The sequence below is a fragment of the Gekko japonicus genome, unplaced genomic scaffold, assembly GCF_001447785.1.
Source record: "Gekko japonicus isolate JY-2015 unplaced genomic scaffold, Gekko_japonicus_V1.1 scaffold2455, whole genome shotgun sequence".
Classification (NCBI taxonomy): domain Eukaryota; kingdom Metazoa; phylum Chordata; class Lepidosauria; order Squamata; family Gekkonidae; genus Gekko; species Gekko japonicus.
Genome location: NW_015172622.1, coordinates 129815 through 157235, shown reverse-complemented (window position 1 = coordinate 157235; position 27421 = coordinate 129815). Strand labels below are relative to the sequence as shown.

Sequence of the window (27421 nt, the reverse complement as noted above, 5' to 3'; positions counted from 1 at the left end):
TTTATCATGCGGACACTATAATTTTAAAAAACCACCCAACTCCAATTGAGATTATCAGTTGGGAATAATGTGTCATTTCCCGTGTCTTGATCCTGAAGAGCAAAGAAGAAACTCTCTCTCACTAAATTAAAAAAACTGCAGTGACAAATTATGCCCGTTTAATTGTCTGTCTCCTGGCTTGTTTACATGGAGCAGATGTTGTTGTTCAGTCGCATAGTCGAGTCCGACTCTTCTCGACCCCATGGACCAGATCACGCCAGGCCTTCCTGTCTTCCGCAGATGACACCCCCTGAATCAAACGCCTCAAGGAACCCTGGCTTGTTTCAGCTACGCATCCTTGCTCTGATAATTTAGTGTCCCTTTGTGTTTACAGATAACTCTTACTTTCACACACCTTCACACAGATACAAGGAGCCAAGGGTGTAGACTTTCCAATTTCCCGGGGGGGGGGGGGGCGGGGAGGCATTGCTTTGCTAGGAGCAAGGGTGGCTCCCGGGGGAGGCTGAGCACCTTCCTGAAAATTTCGACGGGGGCTCACGCCCCGCCGCCCCCACGAAGATTACGCCTATGCAAGGAGCTGCCTTATGCAAAATTAGGCCTGCGGCCCACTGCCTTTGACTCGGCGACAGCTCTTTAAGGCAGGATTCCCAAATCTTGCTCAGCTTGTGAGCGTGGGGCACATTTTGAATTTTGAAAACGTGAAGTGAGGGGGGCAACACCATAAAAATGGCAGCCATTAGGTGCTGGGGCCAAGCACTCAACACTGGGAGGTTCCAAGCTGAGCATCTTAGCAGCTGGCCTGAAGGCGGAAAGGTGATGCTGTAATGCCTTCCTGGGCCCTTCTGAAGCCCCAATAAAGTGAAGGAAAACTAAGGACAGCTCTTGGCTTGAAGGAAGAAGGAAACTGGAGCCAGGACACTTTTGAAGCTACCTTCCACTGATACAGCCCGTGGATCCATCAAGGTCAGTATAGTGTACTCAGACAGGCAGCGGCTCTCCAGGGGTTTTTTTTGTAGGGGGACTTTCACATCACTTACTACCAGCTGCTTTCAGCTGGAGATGCCAGAGATTGAACCTGGGACCTTCAGCATGCCAAGCAGATGATCTTCCCCTGGGCCCACAGCCCCCACCCCAACACCTTTGTCTATGTAGCTGCTCCCTGTTGATTTAGAAACGCAATCCGGAACCAACAGGCTCTAAAACAAACTCGAGCATCCCTCCGCGAAGACACTTTCAGGTGGGTAGCCATGCTGGTTTACGGGAGAACAGCTAGGTGCCAGTAGCACCCTAAAGACCATCACGCTTTCCAGGGTGTAAGATTTCAAGAGTCAAAGCTCCCTTGATCTCCTGTGCTGTCTTTTAAGGTGCTACTGGACTCCGCTCTTGCTGTTCAGGTACCCTAACTCAGTCTGCAGAGTGTTATTGCCACAAATCAGAGGTCCTGTTCAGATGGGCAGCAAATCCCGACATTGGCCCGGCTCTAATTTGATCCAGATCTTTTTTATCCAGCATTGCACGACCAGACAGCTTCCCTTACCGCACGCATACTCCACTGTGGAGTGTCTAGATGGCGTCCACCTGAAGGAGCCGTGTGGTCGGGGTTTTTAAAAATTCTGTTTGTGCATGTGCATCTGTGCCTCAATGTGTACTTGTTTTTCCGTGCTTGCATGGAATCGAATGGTTAAACCACTGCCAGCAGTACCTTCCTCTGGGTACCGTTTCAATTAACACAGTTCATAAATTTCACAGGCCCTTCAGAAACATGAAACTGTCCAGAACATTTGAGTGGAGCTCTGTGGCTGTTGTGCGTTTATGCGCATATCGCTAAGAGTTTTTTAAAATGGCGGCCATTTGGGATGATCTGGAGTCAGACCATCCCGACAGGAGGATGGAGCGCTGGAATGATCAGACAGGGGAAAGTTCGCCATTGGCAAGCATTTGCCCCAGACTGAAACTGGTATCTTTTAAGTACGGCTCCCTGGCAGGGCTGAACAGATTGATCACAGAAGCGGCACTTTTCCCAGATGTCGCCGTCTGATCATTCCCTTTAAATCTGCCAGGCACTAAAGACCCGTCTGATCAGGACCAGAGGCTTAAAACCACAACCTCTCCAGCAATGGAATCTATGTGGCCAAGCCATTGAACAATGGCTTGCAGTTCCTTCTTGCTTCCAACCTTTCACAACTCCTATTCATCTAAGGTTCTGCAAGAGGCAACGTGTCAGAAGTCGAAAGGACCTCACGGGCGCCCCTTTTGATGTGCATTATTATTTCCCCCTTTTGTTCTCCCTTTGCTCTCTTCACCCGATTTTGCATTTCCATATCATCCAATCTCTCCACCTGACTGCGTATCAACCCCTTTCATTTTCTTCTCTGCTCCTCAGGTTACCGAAGAAACAACTCGACATCCCCCGGAGGGAAGATATCTGCAGCAGCAGTAATGCGAAGAAAGACTCCCGTTGAAGCCAGCCTGACAGATTTGGCATTTCGCTTACTAGAAAGTGTGTTGCAACGGAGTTGTACCTTTAGTAATGGAATCCATAAGTATTAATGCAAACAGAAGTCTGACATATCATTTGGAGTTGGGTTGTTGTTGTTTTTTCTTCCCTGACGTCCAACTCAAGATACTAAATTACATTCTGATTGGCAAATTCTAACAGGGCAAAAATCTTTCTGCGAAACTTGGGTGCTGACATACAAACCCCAACCAACAGCAACCACCAGACAGGAAAGAAGTGATTAATGACAAGAAAGAAAAAATAAAACAAAAACCTTGTAATCACACCCAGTCACCATTGTTAGGAAGTCACCTTGGAACATGCCCCAAACCTACTGTGCGTCATATTAATTTATCGTTTTAAAAAAATACGAACGTGCAGTTAATCCTAGTTGTGGCATACCAGGGCCCATCTCGGTTTTCACAGTACAAAAAGCTCACCTTTTCCAGGATGTTCAATATAAAGATGTACGGTGGTGGTAAAAAGTGCCACCAAGTCGTAGACGACTTATGGCGACTCTGTCGGGTTTTCAAGGCAAGAGACATTCAAAAATGGTTTGTCATTTGCCTGCCTATTATGGCTGCGGCCACACACACGCAATAATCCACTTTCAACCCATTCAGTGCACCTTCTAACTGGATTTTACTGTGTGAACTTACAAACTCCCAAAGAGTGATTCACACATGAAATTCACTGCCACAGGAGGTGGTGGTGGCTACAAGCATGGACGGCTTCAAAAGGGAATTAGATAGGCATATGGAGCAGAGGTCCATCAGTGGCTATTAGCCACAAGGTATAGATAGGAACTCTTGGTCTGGGGCAAGTGATGCTCTGTCTTCTTGGTGCTTGGGGGGGCCAACAGTGAGAGGGCTTCTAGTGTCCTGGCCCCAGTGGTGGACCTCCTGATGGCACCTGGTATTTTTGGCTACTGTGTGACACAGACTGTTGGACTGGATGGGCCACTGGCCTGATCCAACACTGGCTTCTCTTATGTTCTGATATAACTGGCAAAATCCAGTTGGGAAGTGCATCGGAAGTGGATTGAAAGTGGATTATTTAGTGTGTGTGACCGCGGCCTTTGTGTAGCAACTCTGGTATTCCTTGGTGATCTCCTGTCCAAATATTAAGCAGGGTCAACCCTGCTTAGCTTCTGAGATCTGAGATCAAGCTAGCCTGGGCCATCCAGGTCAGAGTAAAAGATGTATAGGAATGGAGAAAATCTGAGGAGCAGGTCTGCTCTAGGGACGTATTTGCTGTGTTTACATCAACTGTACAGACTTCTCCACAGGGTCAGTTCTCCACCATAACGTAAGAGGCAGCTTGCTGGGTCAGACCATCTCGTCCAGCATCCTGTTTCACACGGCAGCCAACCAGGTGCCCTAGAAGGCCAAAAAACAGGGCAGAGAGGCCAAAGCCTTCCCCTGATGTGATCTCCTAGCACTGGGATTCAGAGGTTTACTGCCAATGCATATGGAGGTTCTCCATGTCTGAGCACTGGGCTGATTAGCTAGAACTGAAGATGTTTTGAGCCCTGCACCAGTCTCTCAGCTCCAACCCAGATCTTTGCCCCCCTCCATCTGTTTTAAAATTGATTCAACTTTTTAAAAGATAAAAGGAACCATTATACGATTAATTGAATAAATGTATATACATTTTTAGAAAGCTGGACAATTCATTGCTTGATTTGCTCAATGGTGTGCCAGTGCTCTAAGTCCGGTGTCCATGAACCTTACTTTTTGGGAGGGCACACAGTACAATTCTTGGGCATGTTCCTTTGAAAGAAAAGGCGGATGGAAGCTTTAAGCTAGCTTTCCAGCAAACGGCAGGTTACAGAAACCTAATCCCGTCAACCAATTCCAGAAATGTCTTACAGGTACATGCAAGTTCACAAACAAGCGTAGGATCATATTTCCAGGGCTGCTTTCCTGGGCTTCAGAATTCATTTGTCACTGCTTCCTGAGGGACTCATAAATTATTGGAAAGAAGCTTGCCAACATTTGGAGAAAAGGTAGCTTTTAATAAGCTTCTCCGTTACATGCAAGCCACAATCCTCGTAACCATTTGTAACCAACTTCTCCACCAGAAAGAGCAACGGGTATCAATTATTCTGACTAATGGAAATCCCATTATCTAGATGGATTTTTCTCACTCTAAAAGAGGACACTTCAAAACCCTCACAGGAAGACTTCATTATTTGGCAATTCAGAGAGCCGTTCGCAAAAGTGGCTCTGGGAACAGCTCTCTCTTTCTGGCATGCAACAATCTTTCTGGATTTGTCTGGGTTACATCAACGTCTCAGGAATGCAAAACTGTGAAGTGAATCCTGCATACAAAATTATAGGGTAGACCCCGAGTTAGAGGAGACACCTGGACAAAGAGAGAGAGAGAGGGGGGAACAACGAAAGAATGAAAAGCTTATGCTGCCATGAAGATTAATATATGGAAGGTGGCTACTGCATCTCCAAGAAGACCAGAAAGAACCAGCTGAAGTAAAAAATAATGCTAAAGTAAGCTTTTTGTGGGTTGCTATTACAAGGCAAAGTTACGTTTCCCCAGACAGTGAAAACAGATGTTAGTGTGATTTTCAGTGTGAAGGCCGGACTACTAAATAGTTGGTATGGATCCTATTGGAAGGTAATCTCTTGAGTGAAAGTAAATGTTAACCTGTGGTTAAAAGTTTTCCGTTGGGGGGGGGGGGAGAACCCTTACAACGCCCTTCCATTGAGAAGCAGCTTGCTAAGCTGAGTTGAATGGAAGAAATGACAAACTCGAAACTGAAAGCCATGGAGAAGTTAGTCTTGTTGTAGCTTATGTAGGATTTGAAGGGCTCAGAGAATAAAGCTGCCAGCCGGAGGGTCCAGGTGGGGAAGCCCCGCCCCCAAGAGCAACCACCCACCCGGGTCTTTTTGTGAGCAGGGGAGGGGGGCCACAGTGTGCGGCGCTGGGGGAAATCAGTGCCGTGGCCCCCACCCGGCTCACAAAAAGAGCCTTTAAAGGGTCTTTTTGTGAGTCGATGGGAGCCCAGCAACTGCCCCCCTCCCTCCTGCTAGAAGTAAAGGGCCATCCAGCTGCTCAGCAGGCCACGTGGTCCCCGCCAATCAGATGAAGCCCTTTAAATCGGGCAGGAGGGGAGGGAGAGGGATGGCTAGGCGGGTGGTCGCTCTTCGGGACGGGGCTTGATTGCATCCACCCCGGAAACGCCCCCAAATCCCCCTGCCAGAGCGACGAGGGGACCTGGTAACCCTAGGAGAAACATGCAGTAAAGCAAATCCATCAGCGGGTGGTGCGCATATGAGGGGCTGCCCATGGCCTCATTAGGAATTATAAATATTGACGTTTGGACTTTTCACTGTTTGAGAAATTTGACTTGGACTGTATCTGGACCACGTGTTCCGTTATTTTGTATTTTATGAGTTACTGATTTGCATAGTATACTATATATATAGGTAAAGGTTCCCTTGCCCGAAAGCCAGTCAAATCCGACTCTAGGGTTGCGGTGCTCATCTCCGTTTCCAAGCCGAAGAGCCAGCGTTGTCCGAAGACGTTTCCGTGGTCATGTGGCCGGCATGACTAAACACCAAGGCGCACGGAACGCTGTTCCCTTCCCACCGAAGTGGTACCTATTTATCTACTTGCAATTTCTTGCTTTCGAACGGCTAGGTTGGCAGGAGCTGGAACTAGAGACGGGAGCTCACTCCGTCATGCGGCACACTCGGGTCTCGAACTGCTGAACTACCGACCTGCCACAGCCTGCAGTTCAGCTTCTTAACCACTTGAGCCACCGAATGTCGAATGTTTTTCGTTATTTTTGCACGGGTTTCGTTTTTTGTTTAATCGCCTCCTGGTGGGAGCTGGGGCTCTCTCAGAGTTACCGTTGCTCACCCGACTACAGAGATCAGTTCCCGTCTGTCCCCGAGCCCTGCCCTTCGCAGCCTCCAGAGGTTCCACGGGAGGGGGGGATGAAAGTGGGAAGCTGGAGGCAGCTTAGCCCAAACCGTGTGGACGGGAGTTCTGCAACCACCAACTGCATCACTGGTAGGTATGCATGTAAAGAGGCCGTCAAGTTGCAGCCAACTTATGGAGACCCTCTCTAGGGTTTTCAAGGCAAGAAATGAACGGAGGCAATTTGCCATCGTCTGCATCTGCGTAGTGGTGGCGGACTTCCTTGGTGGTCTCTCATCCAGATACTAATCAGGGCTGACCCTGCATAGCTTCCAAGATCTGATGATCCCCGTCGGCTGCAAAAGTGTGCGATTTAAAGAATTATATGTTGTCCTCCCTTACCCTATGACTCATTGTTAGTCCCGTGTGAAAACTTGTGTACCTGTAAATCGCTCAGAGCCAGCAGCTCTGCAGGATGAGCGATCAATAAATCGAAAGGTATTATTATTATTGTTGTTGTTGTTGTTGTTGTTGTTATGACATCGGGCTAGCCTGGGCCATCCGGGTCAGGGGTGGGCATAGCTAGTGCCCTATGGAAATCCAGATGATGTTTTTTGAAGACAACATCGCTTTCAAGGTAGTCCAGGCAAGGGAGTAGATGAACTCCATTATGATGATTTTATGCATATCATTGAAGATCACTGAGCACTTTATTTGTATTGGGATTGCTTTTAAACTGTATAGTATGTTTTTAAATGTATAGGATGTTTTATTGTTGCAAGATTTCTTGCCCTGTAAGAAGCCCTGAGCCCTACGGGGGAGGGCGAGGTATAAATTTGATTAATACATAAATAATAAATAAATAAATATAATTCTGCTTTGCCTAATCATGAGCTAAGAACCCCACACTGTACTTAGTTTATCCCGTGGCCACATTGGGCCCTGCCTACCCTGTTCCGGACACTTCCCGTAATGATAAGAACTAGAAACTTATTTTACCTTGGGAACAAAGCTAGCTTCTCCATGGCAACTCCAGCTGTTGACATTTCTGCCAGAGGGCTACATTCAGTGCCAAATGGGGGTAGGGGAAGGACCCACGATGGAAATCTAACTGAATAGTTTAACAAAACATCCAGCCAGGAACAGAACAGGGTTCATGGCTTATCCAATTGGGGTAAGTTTCAATGAATGAAGTCACCTGCAGGCAGAAGTCTACATATCCCGCAGGTATTCTTCGCAACTCTGCAATCTCCCTGTGTCCAAGTTTGGTAAGGAGATGTCATCAGCACTGTCATCCCTGATGGTTTTTAAGAAAGCATTTTGTACACTGCAGTCCTAAGCAGAATTACGTTCTTCCTACATTCACTGACTTCAATGGACTCGGAAGGGTGTAACTCTGCTCAGGACTGGACTGATTAGCCAGCCCTTTGTGACAGGAAAAGGACTCATTTGTCCCTGTTCTCACAACTCAACAACCACCTAATCTTCTGTTCACTTCTAGCCATGGGATTGCCGGTCTGAGACAGAAATGCCCGCATCATGAAGCCAGGGACAAACTTCAAAGCCATCACCCTGTTTCTGGATGGTCGCTTTGGAACTTTCGGTGGTCTGATGCCAATGAGGCAGCCTACCATCGAAGCCTGCTGGGGGACCTCGGGCCGGTCACACGCGCTCCACCCAAGCTACCTCCCAGGGCTGTCGTCAACATCAAACAGAGGAGAGAAGAACCACGTAAGCCCCTTTGGGCACTCCTCACTGGGGAGAAAGGCAGGGTACTAAAAGAAGGAAAATAAATAAAGCTGTTGCCTCCTGCACTTCTCTGAGGTAGCTCCTGCTCAGCTGAGGTAGAGGAAAGGCTTTGGGGAGCACGGAAGTGGGCCTCGGGAAACCCAGTAACGGGGAGTGTGCTGGGATAAAACTAGGGTTGGCAACCTCCAAGTGAGGCTGGGAGATCTCTGGGCATTACAACTCATCTCTAAACAACAGAGATCAGTTCCCCTGGAGAAAATGGCTGCTCTGGAGGGTGGACTCCACGGTACTGTACCCTCCTGAGGTCCCCCCCTTCCCAAAACGCTGCCCTCCCCAGGCTCCATCCCCAAAATCTCCAGGTATTTCCCAACCCAAAGCTGGCAACCCTAGCTAAAACACCCTGAAAGGTACGACTGCATTCAAAAAGACCAATGCAAAAAGCAAAACTCCACACCAGGATGCGGTTTCTTCTGCGAACGGCTAAAAATAGAAGCAAAGTCCTTCTGAGGAAAGGCCTTGTGTATGTTCTCTGAAAACCCAGAGAGTCACGCTGCACAGCAAAAGGCTTTCAAATTTATCCATGGCTTCTTTAAAACAATCCCCACCACCACCACCCCGTAATGCGGCTTTCCAATTTGAACCAACCAGCAGAGAGACAGAGAAAGACCCGACACCAAACCGTTATCTACCCCCAGAGCGGAGAGCAACTGGGCATCTTACACGAGAAACACTTGGGAGCTGCCTTTGCTTTGGACATCACACACGTGGAAACCTTCTTACATTGACTATTGGATACTGGGAAACAGAAAAAGGAATTGGCAGCAGGTTTAGTTCCATCGACAAAACTCGTTTGCACAGGTCAGTAGTGCCCCCCCCCCACACCCCTTTTCAAAGATAAATACAGTTTCATGACAACTGACTTTGCGGTAACTCATTCAAAGTCCTTCCTTCCCGGAGTGGTCCGCTTCCAACAGGAGACTGCAAGTGTCAACACAGATGTCACCGGGACTCTCCGGGTTCATTAGGCATTTTTGAAGAACTCAAGATTCATTTCATGATTGTGAAATTCAGGTTATCTCCAAACAAAGCAAACTCCGTCCCAGTCTCTCTGTGAAAGCCAGTTCCCAGCAAGCCGGTCACACTGTAGTGCACGCAGAACCAATACACAGAACCTGCACTGAGGTTATTAAGGCCCAATGATACAAGATATTTTTAATGAGGACCCGACTCACTTTCATTTTTAAAGCCTGTGGGGGACCTGATTCGGCTCAGGATCTTGGTGTTAGGAGAAGACGGGCTCCGGCTTCTCCCCTGTGGCATCTTACCGAGCTGAAAAAGGCCTGGAGGGTAGTTATTTATATTGCTTTGGACTTGCCCATGCACAGAGTGCCCCACATGCAGTCGGACCCAATGAGTTAAAAGATGTTTTGGGTCGTTAGGCCTGAAGTGGACAGGGCCAGTGTTCCCTCTAAGCTGAGTTAGTGTGAGCTAGCTCACAGTTTTTTAGCCTCCAGCTCACACATTTTCGCCTTAGCTCAGGAAGGAGGGCTCCAGAGCAAACTAGTTTATGCAGCAGCCAAATTGCTTGCTTACAACTTTAATGCTGGCAGCTCACAAAGTAGAATTTTTGCTCACAAGACTCCACAGCTTAGAGGGAACATTGGACAGGGCTACTGCAGGTAGAAACTGGCACAGTTGTCAATAGCCAGGGGTCGCTGTGGGAGGAAGATAGTTTAGCCTACACCTGGTGGTGTCGGAATATTACCAATTTATTTTTTCCCCCATATAAGTGAACGGTAGATATCCACTCCTATGGGGGAAAGTGAAATACTAAGCTGGGGACACTATTGCAGCGAAGGAAAGATCTACCCTCCGGCCTTCACATGGTGTGTTCTATTTTCCTTCACAGGAAACCAGCAGAAAGGAGGAATATTACCTCATATATTCTTCCCACAAAGCCTTGTGGCATACAAACAATGTGTCCACATATATATCACTGTCAAACATTGTTTGTGTGTGTGTGTGTGGGTGCTAGTACATAATAAAAATACACTATGAGCCAGCAGATTGATCATCTCCTTGACTCTCCTCCTGTAGCTGAAGAAAAATGGGTCACCTTGGCCAATGAAGCCACACTGGGAACTCTATGAAACAATACTTCAGGTTCTATGTCACCATTTTGTCAGTATCTGGTAGCTTCCTTCCCCAAACTTCCCCAATACTGGGCCACTACCATTCTGGCAACCTTCAATACATTTAATACCAGTTCCAGACTTTCCTTTTTACCGACAATTTCCAAATGATAAGGATATGAGGTAATCTGATAACTGAACATTTCCGGAACATTCTTCAAAACTAGTTTTCAGAAATTTTGCATCCAAAAGATACTGGGTTTTCCCCCCCATATTTCCTAGGACCCTGTTGGAATGTTTCTATGTCACCGCTGAAAATTTGCAGCAGGGCTGACGGGCCTTGCCGAGAGGCATATGCAATCTGATTACTCAAGAAAATAATCACTCAGGACAAAAGCAAGATCTTCATGAGTGTTTGGAACTAGCCAAATATCCACTGCTAGCAACACGGCTGCGACTAGAGTCTCAGTCTTCTTGAATTCTGGGCTTTCGTGGCTGGCTGCCGCCACTGAGTATGGGAAAAAAACCAGGCTGGCCACTATATAGAATTATCTTCATGAATGCCCATTTAAATTGTCCACTGCCATGAAATTAGGATGGATAGCAAAGAAACTTCCCTTATAAGGCCAGTTAAGGCAAGGTCCAATCCTACAATCAGTACTTGCAAGTTCAGAAGTTCACTGCAGAACCTAATGGACCCGATAGATTCAAAGGGTTAACCCTGTTGGTCTGCAGTTGCACCCGAGAGACCAACAAGATTTTGGGGGTCTCAGGGAGCTTTGACTGTTGAACATTTATTCCCCCGAAATCTTTTCGTTGAGAACAACAGTTTCCGTCCTAGTTGGCACCCTTTTCCGTTCCTGCTGCTTCTGGTATCTTCCTTGCCCTCCTCTCCCCTGCCTGCGAAGTAGCCAGCAGTCTGAAATTGGAGAAATTAGTACACGCCATCTGATCTGTTTGAAATATGTTATTAAGATTTCTTTTATTGTGATACGTTTTTATGAATGTTGGACATCGCCCAGAGCCCTGCATTAGTAAGGATTGGGCAGTTAACAAACGTAATGTTTGGTGTAGTGGTTAAGTGAAAGCCGAGCCGACAATAAGCCGAACCGGGAAAAAGAACAGCAAGTCCCTCCACTGGGTGCTGGTAGGGCAGTCCCCACCCCTGACTGTATGTGGCCATAGATAGGGATAAAGAGTAACTGTAAGCCGCTCAGAGACCCCTTGGGGGTTCGAGCGGGATACAAGCTGAAAGTATAAATAAATAAATAAATAAGTGCATGTACTCTAATCTGGGAGAACCGGGTTTGATTCCCCACTCCTCCACTCGCAGCTGCTGGATGACCTTGGGCAAGCCATAGTTCTGTCAGAGCTGTTCTTGAAAAAGAGCCCTTTCTGTCAAGAGCTCTCTCAGCCCCACCTACCTCACAGGGTGTCTGTTGGGGGGAGGGGAAGGGAAAGGAGTTTGTAAATTGCTCTGAGACTTCGAGTGAAGGGCAGGGTATAAATCTAATCTTTTCTTCTTCTTCTTCTTAATAAACAAATAAATAAATCTTGCTGTCCTATAAGGTGCTCCTGGACTCAAGTATATCCGTTCTTAATGGCTCCATTACTCTTTCCATCTTTTACAGTGAAAACAAAACAATCACAGCACTAGGATTTTAATGTTCCTATTTCTATTACATTTTTGTCTGTAACAACCTGGATTACGATTTCCAACAAAAAGAAGCATGGTTACACTTCACAAAACATAAATCAACAGTATTCAGTTCTGACGTATTACGTGTACTCACTAATTTTCTTCAATTATGTCTGATTTTGCTTCACGCAGCATTGGAACCACCTGTACTTTTAGAAGCTCCGCCGCTCCAAAGCCAAACAAGTGACTTCATAATCCTTCAGTGGCCCAGCTCAAAGAGTTGCCAGAGGTCATGACAGGTGGCTCATGTTAACTTAAGGCAGCATTATGAGAAGTATAAGTTTTAACCCTGCACGAGCTCTTTATTGAAATGAATGAGAACTCCATCACCCAGTAGACCATGGAAAACCTGAAATTCCTCACCCAGATCGTTCCATGAGCAGTAATAACTGTTAACTGATCGAGCCCATGGATTTTGAATAAATGCCACAAGTTCTACATGGGAAATCTACGTATTAATCAGAATGGTAGCTCACAGAACTCTGACCATCTCTGATTTTAGCACGCATACACTTTGGAGTATGTGCTTGAACACCGTGAATCTAGGGAGCAACATGAAGAGAACAATAATGGCTGGAAAATTCGAGACCATCCCTAGTTGTGATGCCTAAAGTTCTTAAGATCCCCCACTGAGATCTGAATGCGTAAGGCAAGATTGTTGGGACAGAAATGTTGGCATGTTCTGAAACTACGCAACCAAACAGAGGGAAGAGGTCCTCCAAACAAGGGGGAAAGGAAACAAGCATGAGTAATTATGTTTAATTAAGGATAAACTTAAACTTATGTTCTGAAACTGCAGCATCTGAACGAAGAATTAAATTATGAGTGACGTCACTCCACGCCTATATCAGATCAAGCAGTACACTGTTATTCAGTTGAACTTCTTTACTTCGTCTCCAAACTTCCACATGCTTTACCCTCTGGAAGTACAGATGTTCTTGCCTTTCATTGAACCACATGCCAAGCGACTAAGACTGTGGAATGGGCTACTTACCCATCCCTTTGGTATGGTTGAAATCTCCTTTCACCACTTTGCAGGTTTTGCCATCTCCGTTGCAGACTCCACAGCGGTCTTCTTTGGCAGCCGAGCCAATGATTCCATCACAGCCAATTTTCTAATAACAACAAGAGGTTCTGCATTACTTTGATGGAAAGGAGACGAGCCAAGAATCCAACCCGCAACAGAAAGAGAACGCCAGAAGTTAGAAGTAGCACTGGGCAGTACAAAGAAACAACTATTACATTAAAAAAATAATGTCAGGTGGGTAGCCATGTGAGGAAGTGTGTGTGTACGTGAAAGCTTATACCCATAATCAAACTTTGTTGGTCTTTAAGGTGCCACTGGACTCAAACATTGGAATGATTGTCATCAGAAGGAGACAATTCTGATCTACTAAATTTTTGTTGTTGTTCAGTCGCACAGTCGAGTCCGACTCTTCGCGACCCCATGGACCAGATCACACCAGGCCCTCCGGTCTTCCGCCGTCCTCTGAAGTTTGCTCAATTTCTGACCCCCCCCCCCCAAGCACCAAGATGACAGAGCATCACTTGCCCCAGAGTCCCTATCTATACCTTGTGGCTAATAGCCACTGATGGACCTCTGCTCCATATGCTTATCTAATTCCCTTTTGAAGCCGTCCATGCTTGTAGCTGCCACTATTTCCTGTGGCAGTGAATTCCAAGTGTTAATCCCTCTTTGGGTGAAGAAGTACTTCCTTTTATCTGTTCTAACCCGACCGCTCAGCAATTTCATGGAGTGCCCACGGGTTCTTGTATTGTGAGAAAGGGAGAAAAGTACCTCTTTCTCTACCTGCTCTTTCCCATGCATAATCTTATAAACCTCAATCATGTCACCCCTCAGTCGTCGTTTCTCCAAGCTAAAGAGCCCTAAGCGCCTTAACCTTTCCTCATAGGGAAAGTGTTCTTTGACCTTCAGTCTTTCCCAGCACCAGGGTCTTCTCCAGTGACTGCTCCCTTCTCATTTGGTGGCCAAAGTATCTGAGCTTCAGTTTCATTATCTGGCCTTCCAGGGAACAGTCAGGGTTAATTTCTTTTAGGATTGACTGATTGGATCTCCTTGCAGTCCAAGGGACTCTCAAGAGTCTTCTCCAGCACCATAGTTCAAAAGAATCTATTCTTCAGCGCTCGGCCTTCCTTATAGTCCAACTCTCGCAGTCATACATGACTACTAAATACTGATCTACTAAACGCTAACAAGAATCTCGCTAATTGGAAAAAAGGGAGCATATCCGAAACAAATGAAGCATATTAGGAGTCAGCTATAGCATGAGAATTATGGCTGTGCAGATTACCACATAGTTTCCATTTTGGGATATTTTTTTAAAGTAGCATTTATTTATTGCTATGGTCAGTGACCAGAGTAGTTAAACAACAAACAATTAACAATATTTCCATAATACAATCAATTAAGATCCTATAAAATCAAATAAAATGAAAAAGAAAAAAAATGCAAGCACATTTTCAAACAATAAATACCCTATATATAAAATTAACATAGTTTAATAGAATACAAGACAATTTCTTCTCCAACTAAGCATGGATAGATTTCGCTACTGAGCAAAATTTAGCTACCTCCTCTGTAATCTGATGGTATTTATCTGCTAGGAGGACAGTAAGATAAGATTCTTCTGTTCTTCCTGGGAATTTTTGTTGAACAGGGAAAAGCAGCTCACCTTGAAGATCTTTTTAAAAAGGACAATATGGAAGAATATACCCTATGGTTTCCATGTCCTGACTACTGCAGGGGCAGTTCTGTTCAAAATATGTTTTTTCCCCCAGTATCTCCTTATTTAACAACTCCAGAGGGAGAACACTAAATCGCACCTGATAAAAAACTAATCTGGGGTTATTTAGGACCAGTATTTCCAGTAGCTGCTGTTTTTATGGTGTTTCTCCCCAGCTGCAGACAGCATACTTCTGCTTTCTGGATGAGTCGCATGTATGCTTCTGATCCACCAGTGATCTCGCCGTGAATGCCATGATGTCACAGTGAGTCACAGCCAATCAGGTTTGGCTACATGTTGAGGGTAAAGGGGGTCAAACTGAGAGAGAATACCAAGGAATGGGCAAATCCTTTGTAAGTAGCACCAAAACATTATCAAGAAAGGGAAGATGTTTTTTTGACACTGCTGAAAACGTACACAAAAATCTGTGGACATTTTTTAAGGACAATCACCCATTTGCAGCTAATACAAGATGCATGCCTAGGTTTGAAATGTTCAAATCTATCAGAGTAGAAACGATGCTTATCTTCACTACCGCTAGACAATACAAACCTGACGAATTACGGAATTGTCATTCAATGAGCAAAGATTGGTACAGCTGCCAGAAGAGTCATGCCTGCACAGCTTGTGACCCCAACATGCTGAAGCCATTCAACGAGCTGCGTAATGTATGGTGGTTCATCAAGTGCTGCCTGCCTGGGATTGCAAAAACTACCACGACTGGGTGAAGGAGGAGGAAGAAGAGGAAGTAGAAGAAGAGGAGGAGATTGGATTTATACCTCACCCTTCACTCAGAGTCTCAGAGCAGCTTACAATCTCCTTTCCCTTCCTTTCCCCACAACAGACACCCTCTGAGGAAGGTGGGGCTGAGAGAGCTCTTCTGAGGACTGTTCATGAGAGAACAGCTCTGAGAGAACTTTAACTTACCCAAGCTCATACCAGCAGCTGCATGCGGAGGAGTGGGGAACCAAGCCAGGTTGGTGTGAGAGCCAGTTTGGTGTAGTGGTTAAGTGTGCGGACTCTAATCTGGGAGAACCGGGTTTGATTCCCCACGCCTCCACTTGCACCTGCTGATGTGACTTTGGGTCAGTCACAAGCTCTGGCACAGCTGTCCTTGAAAAAGAGCAGTTTGTGTCAGAGTTCTCTCAGCCCCACCCACCTCACAGGGTGTCTGTTGTGGGGAGGGGAAGGGAAAGGTGTTCGTAAGCCGCTCTGAGACTCCTTCTGGTAGTGAAGGGCGGGGTATAAATCCAATCTCTTCTTCTTGAAACCCAGTTTTCCACATTAGAGTCCGCCACTCTTAACCACTTCACTAAACTGGCTCTCACGCAAAAGGGCATCAGGATCACAGATATGCCCTCCCACCACATATATCAAGAGGCTTTGCTGACATGCGCGGTTAGTCATGCCCAATGGGTGTAAGGGTACCATCGATCAACGAGTCACTTCTCAGTCAAGAGGACGACTTTATTGAAAAGATGTTTCACTAACAAGGTTTCTGTTTAGAATGACATCTGAGGAATCAAGCAGGTAGTATGAAAGGAGTTCAAACAGCCTCTACACCAATGAGACATATTCCCGCCCGGGAATAAAGAAGCGCCAAAGTCCTGGGAATCCTAACGGTCTATGTAATCCCAAACATTTATGTGCCAGGCCTCTGAATAAAAGCAAAATCCAGCAGACTAAAGCAATCCTCCTTATCTCCCTCCTGCCCTTGAAGTGTTTTGCATTTCATTAACAAGCTACTCGTTTGTGAGCATGCACTTGGGATGCTAGGCAACAACTGTCAACATATGACCTATTACAGAAAGGAAAGTAGGGTTAAAGGAACTTACAGGTTAAGCATATATACATCTGATCAAACATGGCAGCTTGCTGACATTGGGCTGCTTTGCGGGCTGTAAGAAAAGCACCAAAACATCAAAAAGTGGGCAGAATCATTTTAAGTCTTGTGGGCAGTGTTCCCTCTAAGCTGAGTTAGTGTGAGCCAGCTCACAGTTTTTTAGCCTCCAGCTCACAGATTTTTGTCTCAGCTCAGGAAGGACGGCTCCAGAGCAAACTAATGTATGCAGTAGCCAAATGGCTCGCTCACAACTTTAATGCCGGTAGCTCACAAAGTAGAATTTTTGCTCACAAGACTCCACAGGTTAGAGGGAGCACTGCTTGTGGGTTTGGGGTTTTTTTGGTTGCCATTCATTTAGGCATAAGTAAAACCAGGCCCTACAGGAAATGTTCCAGTACTTTGTCTCGAACAAAGTACCAGCCCTAACCAGGATGGGGCAGGCTAGCTCACTCTCGTCAACTCTCAGAAGCTAAGCAAGGGCAGCCCTGGATATTACTTGGATGGGAGACCACCAAGGAAGTCCAGGGTTGCTATGCAGAGGCAGGAAATGGCAAACCTCCTCCGTTTGCCTTCTGCCTTGAACACCCTACAGCAGGGGTGTCAAACATGCGGCCTGGGGGCCGGATGAGGCCCCCGAAGGGCTTCTATCAGGCCCGCAGTGAAACTGGCTGTCTTCTGCTTCTTCTTCCAGTTCTGCTGCTGTTGCGTCATCGTAGGTTTGCACACCTGAACAGCATACTCAGGATTGCAAGAGCACAGACATTTTGATGCAATAATTCAGAGCAAGAGGCGTCGGTTATCAGACACTGTGTAATAAACAAAATATTGCAAGAGTGCTAATGTTTTAAGCATGTTTTTATTTTAAGTAAAAAAAAAACACCTTTGTGTTTGTGTCCTTTATAAAGTTTATATCTCCACTACCTGGCATTACATTTTATGACCCACATGGCCCGGCACAACAAAGTCTCATTTATGTCAGATCTGGCCCTCATAAAAAACGAGTTTGACACCCCTGCCCTACAGGGTCATCATAAATCAGCTGTGACTTGATGGCACTTTCCACCACCAATAAAGCACCAAGGCATACTGTTTCCCATCAGGGCAACCTGATTAACACTAAATGGTAGAATAAACGTCTTCCCCTGGAACAAGGTGACTTCACCTGGCCACCAGCCACACACAACAACTGGCCTTGTAGCAAAGACAAGGATCTTACCTCCTTTCACAAAGTTTCTGATCTTAATACATATGCAGTACCAAGGCACACAGTCAAAACTTTAAACTGGTATGTAACATCCATACAGATCCGGATTAGAAAGCAAGTGTTTGCAAGGCAGCAAGCCAAAGCAACAAGGGATCTATCATCAAGTTGAACACAACCCGCCAGCTATTTACTGGCTACGGGCCAAGAGCTTGGCAACTCTCTGCCTCCCCAAGGGGACAAAAAAAAACCAAACAGGAGGTTTAATGGGCCACCGCGCATGGTTTCAGCTTGTTGGGTCCCAAGTGGTTCAGGAAATCCTGGAAAGCAGGATTCTTAAAAGCATATAATGGTCTCTTGGTTCTGGATTTGATCCCCTCCCCCTTTTTCCCTTAGCGCTTTATAGGAGAAAAGGCAACGTTTGTGCAACCTGTGCAATACTGCTGTTTTAATTTGGTTTTAACTGTGTTGTATTTTACATTGTTGTTACCCTCCCTCAGCCCGCCCATGGGGAGGGTGGGATATAAATCCAAATAAATAAAATAAAATAAAACAAACCAATTCTCTATCTTCATGCATATTTTGTTCTCTGTGCCCATCTCGCAATCCAGGAAAACCAGCAAAGAAAACATTTCAAGAGTGTATGCTCAGAGATATTAGCAAGCACCCCTTTACAAGTAGGGAGACGCGAGGCCATTTCCTACCCTTTTCAAAACAGAACGCTCTCCTTGGCTACCACGGGGAATGCCAGGTGGACGCAAAATTGCTCCTTTGGGAATCTGACAGCCATCGAAGAAAGATCATAAATATTGGTTTCCGGGCCACAAACACTCTCATGGGGCATTTGGTACCAACTTGTAGTCCACTGAGCCAAAATGTATGGTCATCCACTCAAGATTTAATAAATATCTTTCTTTTACTGCCTTGGCCTTGGCTTTATTGTTCAGTCGCACAGTCGAGTCCGACTCTTCGCGACCCCATGGACCAGATCACGCCAGGCCTTCCGGTCTTCCGCCGTCCTCTGAAGTTGTCTCAGCTTCATGTTCGTTGCATCTATGACACTGTCTAACCATCTCATCCTTTGCCGTCCCCGTCTTCTTTGACCTTCAATCTTTCCCAGCATCAGGGTCTTCTTCTCCAGTGAGTGCTCCCTTCTCATTGGGTGGCCAAAGTATTTGAGCTTCAGTTTCATTATCTGGCCTTCCAGGGAACAGTCAGGGTTAATTTCTTTTAGGATGGACTGATCTGATTTTCTTGCAGTCCAAGGGACTCTCAAGAGTCTTCTCCAGCACCATAGTTCAAAAGAATCTATTCTTCGGCGCTCGGCCTTCCTTATAGTCCAACTCTCGCAGCCATACATGACTACTGGGAATACCATTGCTTTGACCATGCGGACTTTTGTTGGCAGGATGATGTCTCTACTTTTATCATGCTGTTTAGGTTCGCCATCGCTTTCCTCCCAAGGAGCAGGCGTCTTTTAATTTCTATATGTTTTTTATTTTTTTATTATTACTTTTTATTTTATTTTTTATTACTCAGCTAAAATTCCCTATGTGTTTCCTCAACAGGGTTCTTAAAGGGAATCTGTGGTGATCCTTCAAACAAGATCATCTGGCATTCTTGTTTTATTTTCTCCCTCCAGCCCAGAATACCCAGCCAGTGGGCTTGGTGAGTCACCTGAAGAGTCCTGCTGGATCAGATCACAGGGCCTGTCTAGTTCAGCATCCTGTTTCCGAAAGCAGTGAAACAAGGCAAAACAGGGCACTAAAGTCACCCCTGGAGCTGCTTCCAAGCAGCATAAAGCTCAAGAGGACCCAATGAGGTTCCTGAGGATCCAATGAGATTCACCTGTGGATAGGATGTTGTGGAGCAGGACTTTCCTGCATCTTCTTTCATTACATCCCCTGAAATTTTGTTCGGAGGGGGGAAGGATGATCAAGAACAGCAGAGGGGGTCCACAGCTGGAGGTGAGAACTGCAGGAAATCGCCACCCCTTCTTCAGAATGACCTAAATCTTCTGAACAGCACAGTTGGATATAAGCCATTGCCTCTGCGCACTTCTACATATTGTGGCTTATGGCTATTGATAAACTTATCCCCCCCCCTACAACTTCTACTTCCTTTGGTTAAAGCCATCTTACGTCTCCTACGGGCAGCATTCAAATCCTCATCTCAATACATCTTGCAATCCCCGCCCCTGAAATGTTTCTACAGTTCTCTGGACTGTAGAAAATGGGCATCAAGGTTTGTGAAGCAGTAATATCGGAATGAGGGATAATGCTTGAGAGCAAAGGCAGTCCTTTGTGTTCAATCGGTTACTTAAAAAAGAGTCAGAGAGTGATTTCAGCAAAAGATCAGCTTTATTCAGCAACTCGTAACTCAACTCCAAACAGATCAACATGAATAGCAGGGGTCGTTTCGTAGAAAAAAAGCTTGGGGAACTCATTAGCATAACTCATTAGCATATGCCACACCCCCTGACATCACTGGAAGTGTGTCATAAGGCCACACCCACCACTCAGTCTTCATCTTAAAGGTTAGTCTTAAAGGTGCTATTTGTTAGTCTTAAAGGTGCTATTTGAACTCTTGGACTATTTTGCAGCAACAGACTAACACAACTAATTCCTCTGAATCTAAACCCACCACTCAGGCTCCACCCCCAAAATCCGTCTGGGGCCTGGTGGTGGACCTACAAGGCCGGCGGGAGTGCGAGGAAGCCCCGCCAAGGCCCTCCCTGGCCCCAGGCAGGCAGGGGTAGGGAGAGGCAGGGAGGAAGCAACTTACCCTCCCTCTTCTCCTGCCTCCTCCTGGCTGAATGAGGGCCGGAAGCGGGGCGGCCGGAGGCAGGGGGCGGGGTGTCGTCATGTGCCCCGCCCCCCGCCCAGGGGAACTGCGATCCCCCGCAATCCCCCCCGAATCTACCTCTGATGAATAGCCAGAACAACTTTTGCATTGAAGCTGTTCTGCTTTTAAACTCTCCCGGCTAATGTAGCCACGCCTACTATACACATACCAACCAATAAGATTGTATAGATAAAGTCCAATCACAGACGTTCCCGCTCAGGGAGCTTGCTGGCACGTGATTGGTTGGTTCTTCTTGGACTACCAATAGGATTGGAGGGATTAGGATCCTAGCCCAGGATGAAGTTTGACACGGAACTTCAATTAGGTGTTTCACATACCTTCATGTATTACAATGGCAGCTATTGAATACATCACACTTTGACTCCAGCGGTCAGATATGGAAAGGCCATCCTTCGACCCCAGTGGTCAGATATGGACTGGAGGCGTGGCAGGGTGAGGGGGGAAGCGGCATGAGCTATAATGCTCTTTAGGGGAATGTCCTTGCTTTCTGAGCTGGTGAGCTGCTTGGGAACTTCAGCATTCGAATGAAGGTTCTGTCATTTGTTGTTGTTCAGTCGCACAGTCGAGTCCGACTCTTCGCGACCCCATGGACGAGATCCCGCCAGGCCCTCCTGTCTTCCGCTGTCCTCTGAAGTTTGCTCAGTTTCATGTTCGTTGCATCTATGACACTGTCTAACCATCTCATCCTTTGCCGTCCCCGTTTTCTTTGACCTTCAATCTTTCCCAGCATCAGGGTCTTCTCCAGTGAGTGCTCCCTTCTCATTTGGTGGCCAAAGTATTTGAGCTTCATTTTCATTATCTGGCCTTCCAGGGAACAGTCAGGGTTGATTTCTTTTAGGATTGACTGATTTGAAAGGCAGAAATGACATGGAAAGAGGCTGTGGAAGAGCGAGAAGCTGTCTCTGAGGCAACAGAAGGCCCATTCACAAGCAGGGGGCCCTAAGCAGCGGATCGCACATCCTCACGACTGATGCTGGGGATTCGTCTAAGTCTCCCAAGTGAACTGTCATACCCTAGCAACAGCTTATCCCTCTCGTTTGGGTCTCTCACTGCGCCCAGTGCGATCCCTCAAGGTACGGAGAGAAGCGAAGCAACTCAATGCGTCACCCTGTTCTATAATGAACCCTGCAACAGTTTTGCTTTGCTAAACAGCATGGATGCCTCTCTGGGTAAACAATCTATCTCATTCTTTTTAACAACCTACATTCTGAAAAGACTCATTGGGTGGAATGCATTTCTCCCTTCCTTCCTTCCATCCTGTTTTTTTTTTTTAAAGTCATTCCACTTCTCTCTTGGCATGAAATATGAATTTTATGCTGATTTGGTATTTTTAAAGGATTCTTTTTTTTTTTAAATGTGGTTTTTGGATATCTCCACAGAACACCAGTTGACACGGAGTGCATATGGCTCGGGTGTTGCTCGCGCTGGGACAATGCTGTTTGCTGTTCTGCACGCTTGCCTCATGCGAGAAATGACAGCGCGACTCAGAGAATGGCATAATGCTTCCCATATGCGAAGCTGAGCCAAAAGCCGCTGTCAACGGCATGTAAATATTGACGTCGTCATGTGTCATGCTGCAAATTAATCATGGGAATGTCGTGCCAGGAGAGCAAATCTCTCTGCGCTGCCAACACTTGCCCAAGAACTATCCAGTAGCCCTGGAAAGGCCAACACACAATGACCCTGCGGGCTACAGCTGCTCTTCTTCACATGACAGCTCTGAATTTGCAGAACTGAGTAAATTCCCGCAAAAAGCTCCACTGTTCTGATTTGCATCAAGATGAATTTTCAACATATAACTAGAGACACCACCTAAACGCCCTGTATATGGAGTATGAGTTTCGACAGCATGCAATTCTTAGGGACGGGCATGAACTGGGAAAATGCAGTTTGGTTCATGGCTCGAGGCTGAACCATGAACCAAACCACAAACCAAACCGGGAGGCTCGTTCAAGAACCGAACCGGTTCATGTGGCTTGTGGCCCTGCAAACCCCACTGAAAGGGACTACAGTCCCTTTAAACAGGGTTCACAGACAGCCCGAAAAACAGCTGTGAAGTGGGAAGCAGCTTGCTCCCTGCTGCTCAGCCGTTTTGGGCTGTCTTATGCAGTCCCGAATGCAAAACAGCTGTGCGGCGGGAAGGCACTCCCCACCATGCAGCTCTTTCAGGCTGTCTCCTGCAGTCCTTTTAAACTTTAAAGAGGCTGCAGAAGACAGCCTGAAAGAGCTAAACAGCAGGGATCACCTCCCCACCTGGCAGCTGATTTTCAAGCTGCAGTCCTTTTAAAGTTTAAAGGGACTAAATAAGACAATCTAAAATGGCTGAGTGGTGGGGAGTGCCTCCCGCTACTCAGCTGTTTTTGTGGCTTTTGCGGGGAACAGAAAGCAAAATTTTTTAAGGGACTCAGAGTTCCTTTAAACCCTTGCTTTCTGCTCCACCCGTAAACCACAACAAACCGCTCTAAAAGTTCGTGGAAGTTTGTGAACCACAAACCGGGCAACATACCTCATGAATTTTGCTCTGTGGTTTGGTTCATGCCCATCCTTATTAATGCTCACCTTCAGTAGACTTCAGGTAAAGTGAACTCTTGAGCCAGTTCAGGGTTGGTTTTTCAATGCAGTTCTGTTTAGCAGGCCAATTCTCCCTGTTTGGGAATACCCGCAGCTACAACAGCCAGCCAATAAGAGGTTTTGCTACATTTCTCACTATTTATTTATTTATCCTCCACCTTTCTCCTCAAAGTAGCTTGCGTTGCTCTCCTCCCCTCCATTTTATCCTCATAACAACCCTGTGAGGTAGGTTAGTCTGGGAACTAGCTCAAGTGTCTGAGGCAGAGCAAGGATTCAAACCTGGGTCTCTCAAACCCTAGCCTGACGCTCTAACTGCTACACTGCATCAATATTTTTTTTTAAAGTTACATGAAATTTTAAAAAGAGAAATTGCCACCTATGTATTATCATCCTTGGCTTTGGGGAAACATTTTACAATATTTGACCAGGGACAGCTGTCAACTGTCTTGATTAACCGGGGTGCCAGGCCAAGCATACACACCCTTGTCCAATACGGTAGGTTTCTGAAACAATACTAAACCAACTTTTTAAAAAGCAAAAGAATCAGAGACAGGAATGGGAGGAGGAATCCTTTTTTCAAACTGCCTCTCTGGGGGAAAAACGCCTCTTTTGTCTGTCTGTAGACAGACATACATTTGAACACATTCTTATGTAGCCCATCATACTGTGTCTGGGGGTGGGGGCACTGTATGGAACTTCCATTGCCAGCTTGTTCACAAGCCTCTTAAAACTGTCTTCTTTCGAACCAGCTGCTCCCTACCTTGACGGTCTCAGATGCGAGCGGAGTTTTCTGTCACCTGGCTACATAGTTTATGAAGGCTGCTCTCAAGTTTAAAGCCCAACTCACCTTTCACAAGGTACCTCCTGAGCTCGGGGGGCTTGTAAAGAATCTCACTTGGCGGGGAGAGCAGGTTACTGCTCGTTGGAAGGTGGAGACATGCCCCGTTGCAGAGGGCCTGATTTACAGTCTATGGCTGATGAGGAATAGTTTCTCATCAGTCTTGCAAAGGGATCGGATCCCAGGGAGAAGGGAGGTGGGTCTAATCCAAAAATCTGTTCATGACACCTGGTTGGGTAGATGAAAAGTACTGAGACTTACTAGTGATTTCAGCTCTCATACTTTTATTTCAGCTCGGAACAAAGACAAGTTGCCCAGCTCGCAGGCTGGTTTATATGCACAACAACCCCGCACCCAAAACACACCCACACACTCTTGATTGGATATTTACAGTGGTCGAGAGTTCCATAGGCTCTCGACTGGGAGCCTAACCTGCCGATAGGTGCCGGCTAGGATCTGCTTGTCCCATTGTTCTTGTGAGTGAAGCTCGACTGCTTTGCCTGACCGTGTGGTGCAATGGCCGTGCACGCGGTCTGGGATGGATATATTACAGTAGAGAAGAGGAAATAAGTTAAAAAACCCCAAAACAACCCCCCCAGACCTACCTCTGTTATCCCTTGACCCAGATAGTCCAGGCTAGCCAGATCTCGTCAGATCTCAGAAGCTAAACAGGGTCAGCCCTGGGAAGTCCCTGGAGGGGAGTCCACCAAGGAAGTCCAGGGTTGTGATGCGGAGGCAGGCAATGGTAAACCACCTCGTCTCTTGCCTCGAAAACTCTACGGGGTCTCCGGAAGTCAGCTGTGATTTGACGGCGACAGCATCAACCACCTCTGTTACCAAAACAGCACTAGGTAAAGGTTTCCCTTGCTCGAAAGCCAGTCGAATCCGACTCTAGGGTTGCGGCGCTCATCTCCGTTTCCAAGCCAAAGAGCCAGCGCTGTAACTGCTAGGTTGGCAGGAACTGGAACTAGAGACGGGAGCTCACTCCGTCATGCAGCACACCCGGGTCTCGAACTGCTGAACTACCGACCTTCCACAGCCTGCAGTTCAGCGTCTTAACCACTTGAGCCACCGCAGCTCCTATTTATCTACTTGCAATTTCTTGCTTTCGAACTGCTAGGTTGGCAGGAACTGGAACTAGAGACGGGAGCTCACTCCGTCATGCAGCACACCCGGGTCTCGAACTGCTGAACTACCGACCTTCCACAGCCTGCAGTTCAGCGTCTTAACCACTTGAGCCACCGCAGCCAAACGGCACTACCACACAGCTTATTTTAAAAACCCATAACTTTGGGTGGAACATTATAATTAATTTCCTTGCATCACTTATACCTTGACTTTTTCCTCACTGGGGACCCAGAGTGGCCCACATCATTCTCCTCTCCTCCATTTTATCACAACACCCCCGTGAGGAGGATTAGGCTGAGAGTGTGTGACTAGCCCAGGGTCACCAGGCAAACTTCAGCGGCAGAGTGGGGATTCAGTTCCGGGCCGTTGAAAGAAACACAAAGCTACCAGTGAAAATGGCAGCCCCTTGTTGAGTTATCTTCTCCTTGTGTAGAGGAGGGGCTGTGGCTCAGTGGCAGAGCATCTGCTTTGCACGCAGAAGGTCCCAGGTTCAATCCCCGGCATCTCCAGTTAAAAAGATCAGGCAGTAGGTGATGGGAGAGACCTTGACCTGGGACCCTGGCTCAGTGGTAGAGCATCTGCTTGGCATGCAGAAGGTCCCCGGTTCAATCCCCGGCATGTCCAGTTAAAAGGACCAGGATGTAGGTGGTGTGAAAGACCTCCACCTGAGACCCTGGAGAGCTGTAAAGAGGGGCCGTGGCTCAGTTGCAGAGCATCTGCTTTGCACACAGAAGGTCCCAGGTTCAATCCCCGGTATCTCCAGTTACAAAGAACCAGGAAGGAGGTGATGTGGAAGACCTCTGCCTGAGACCCTGGAGAGCCGCTACCAGTCTGAGCAGACAACACTGACCTTGACGGACCAGCGGTCTGAGTCAGTATAAGGCAGCTTCATGTGTGTTCATGTCTGTAGTTTACCTTGTATCCCAATGTCACAATACTGTCTACTCTACCCACACCAGCCAGTTTTGAGGCTCAGGGTTGGAGAAATATACAGCGTAACAGTGCCCACACCAGTTTCTGGAGAGGGCTACTGAGGAAGGTGTCCTGGTGAAGGCGAGCCAGTTTGGTGTAGTGGTTAGGAGCACGGACTCTAATCTTGGAGAACTGGGTTTGAGTCCTCACACCTCCACGTGCAGCTGCTGGTGTGACCCTGGGTCAGTCACGAGTTCTCTGAGAGCTGTTCTCTCAAGAGCAGCTCTCTCAGAGCTCTCTCAGCCCCACCCGCCTCACAGGGTGTCTGTTGTGGGGAGGGGAGGGGAAAGGAGATTGCAAGCCGCTCTGAGACGCCTTTGGGTAGTGAAGTATTGTGTAGTGGGTTAGCCGCATGGACGAAGGACAAAGACCGGCATAGTGCATAGCACGCTTTATTGGTACACAACACGAACTAATTCTAATGGCCGGCAGGCCAACTATATACACCCTTGGGGACACACCCCTGGGTCCCGTTGGCGGGTTTGAATCTCCCGCCATGGTTCCCATTGGTTCCCCAGTGGAGGGATTAGGAGCCTAGTCCCCATTGTTCACCCGGAGTCAAGCTCTGGGTCTCGCTGGCCTCTGGTGGCGGTCAGCGGACACAACATGAAGGGTGGGGTTTCAATCCAATCTTCTTCTCCTCCTCCTCTTCCTTCTTTGACCTTCCTCATCCTGCCAACATCCGTTCACCAGGAAGGGAACTAGAGTAGGCACCCTCCAGGTAGGGCCTGGAGACCTACAGAAATTACAACTGATCTCCTGACCAATGTTCCCTCTAAGCTGTGGAGTCTTGTGAGCAAAAATTCTATTTTGTGAGCTGCCGGCATCAACGTTGTGGGCAAGTGGTTTGGCTGCTGCATAAATCAGTTTGCTCTGGAGCCCTCCTTCCTGAGCTAAGACAAAAACGTGAGAGCCGGAGGCTAAAATACTGTGAGCTAGCTCACACTGACTCAGCTTAGAGGGAACACTGCTCCTGACCACAGAGATCAGTTCCCCTGGAGGAGGAAGAGGAGGAGGAGTTGGTTTTATACCCCACCCTTCACCTCTAAACTGTGCAGTCTTGTGAGCAAAAATTCTACTTTGTGAGCTCCTGGCATGAAAGTTGTGAGCGAGCCATTTGGCTACTGCATCACTTAGTTTGCTCTGGAGCCATCCTTCCTGAGCCAAGACAAAAACATTACATTACACATTGGATTTCTATACCGCCCCTTTCTGTAGACTCGGGGCGGTTTACATAGTTTGTACAGTTATTCTAACCTAGGGGCACATAGACAGGGGAGGTGAATTCCTTACCCAGGCA

At 47.0% G+C, this 27421-nt stretch overlaps 1 protein-coding gene and 1 non-coding gene across 2 annotated transcripts in view; one reads left to right on the top strand and one right to left on the bottom strand.

Annotated features, from left to right (window-relative positions):
• Nucleotides 1–27421, bottom strand: part of ADAMTS17 (ADAM metallopeptidase with thrombospondin type 1 motif 17) — a 180222-nt gene that overhangs the window by 84699 nt on the left and 68102 nt on the right. The window contains exon 8 of the mRNA XM_015421670.1: nt 12954–13074. Coding sequence (XP_015277156.1) covers nt 12954–13074 — 121 coding nt within the window. The remainder of the gene's footprint in view (nt 1–12953; nt 13075–27421) is intronic.
• On the top strand, nt 25587–25658 carry TRNAA-UGC. Its single transcript has one exon. It is a non-coding gene; the product is annotated as a tRNA-Ala (tRNA).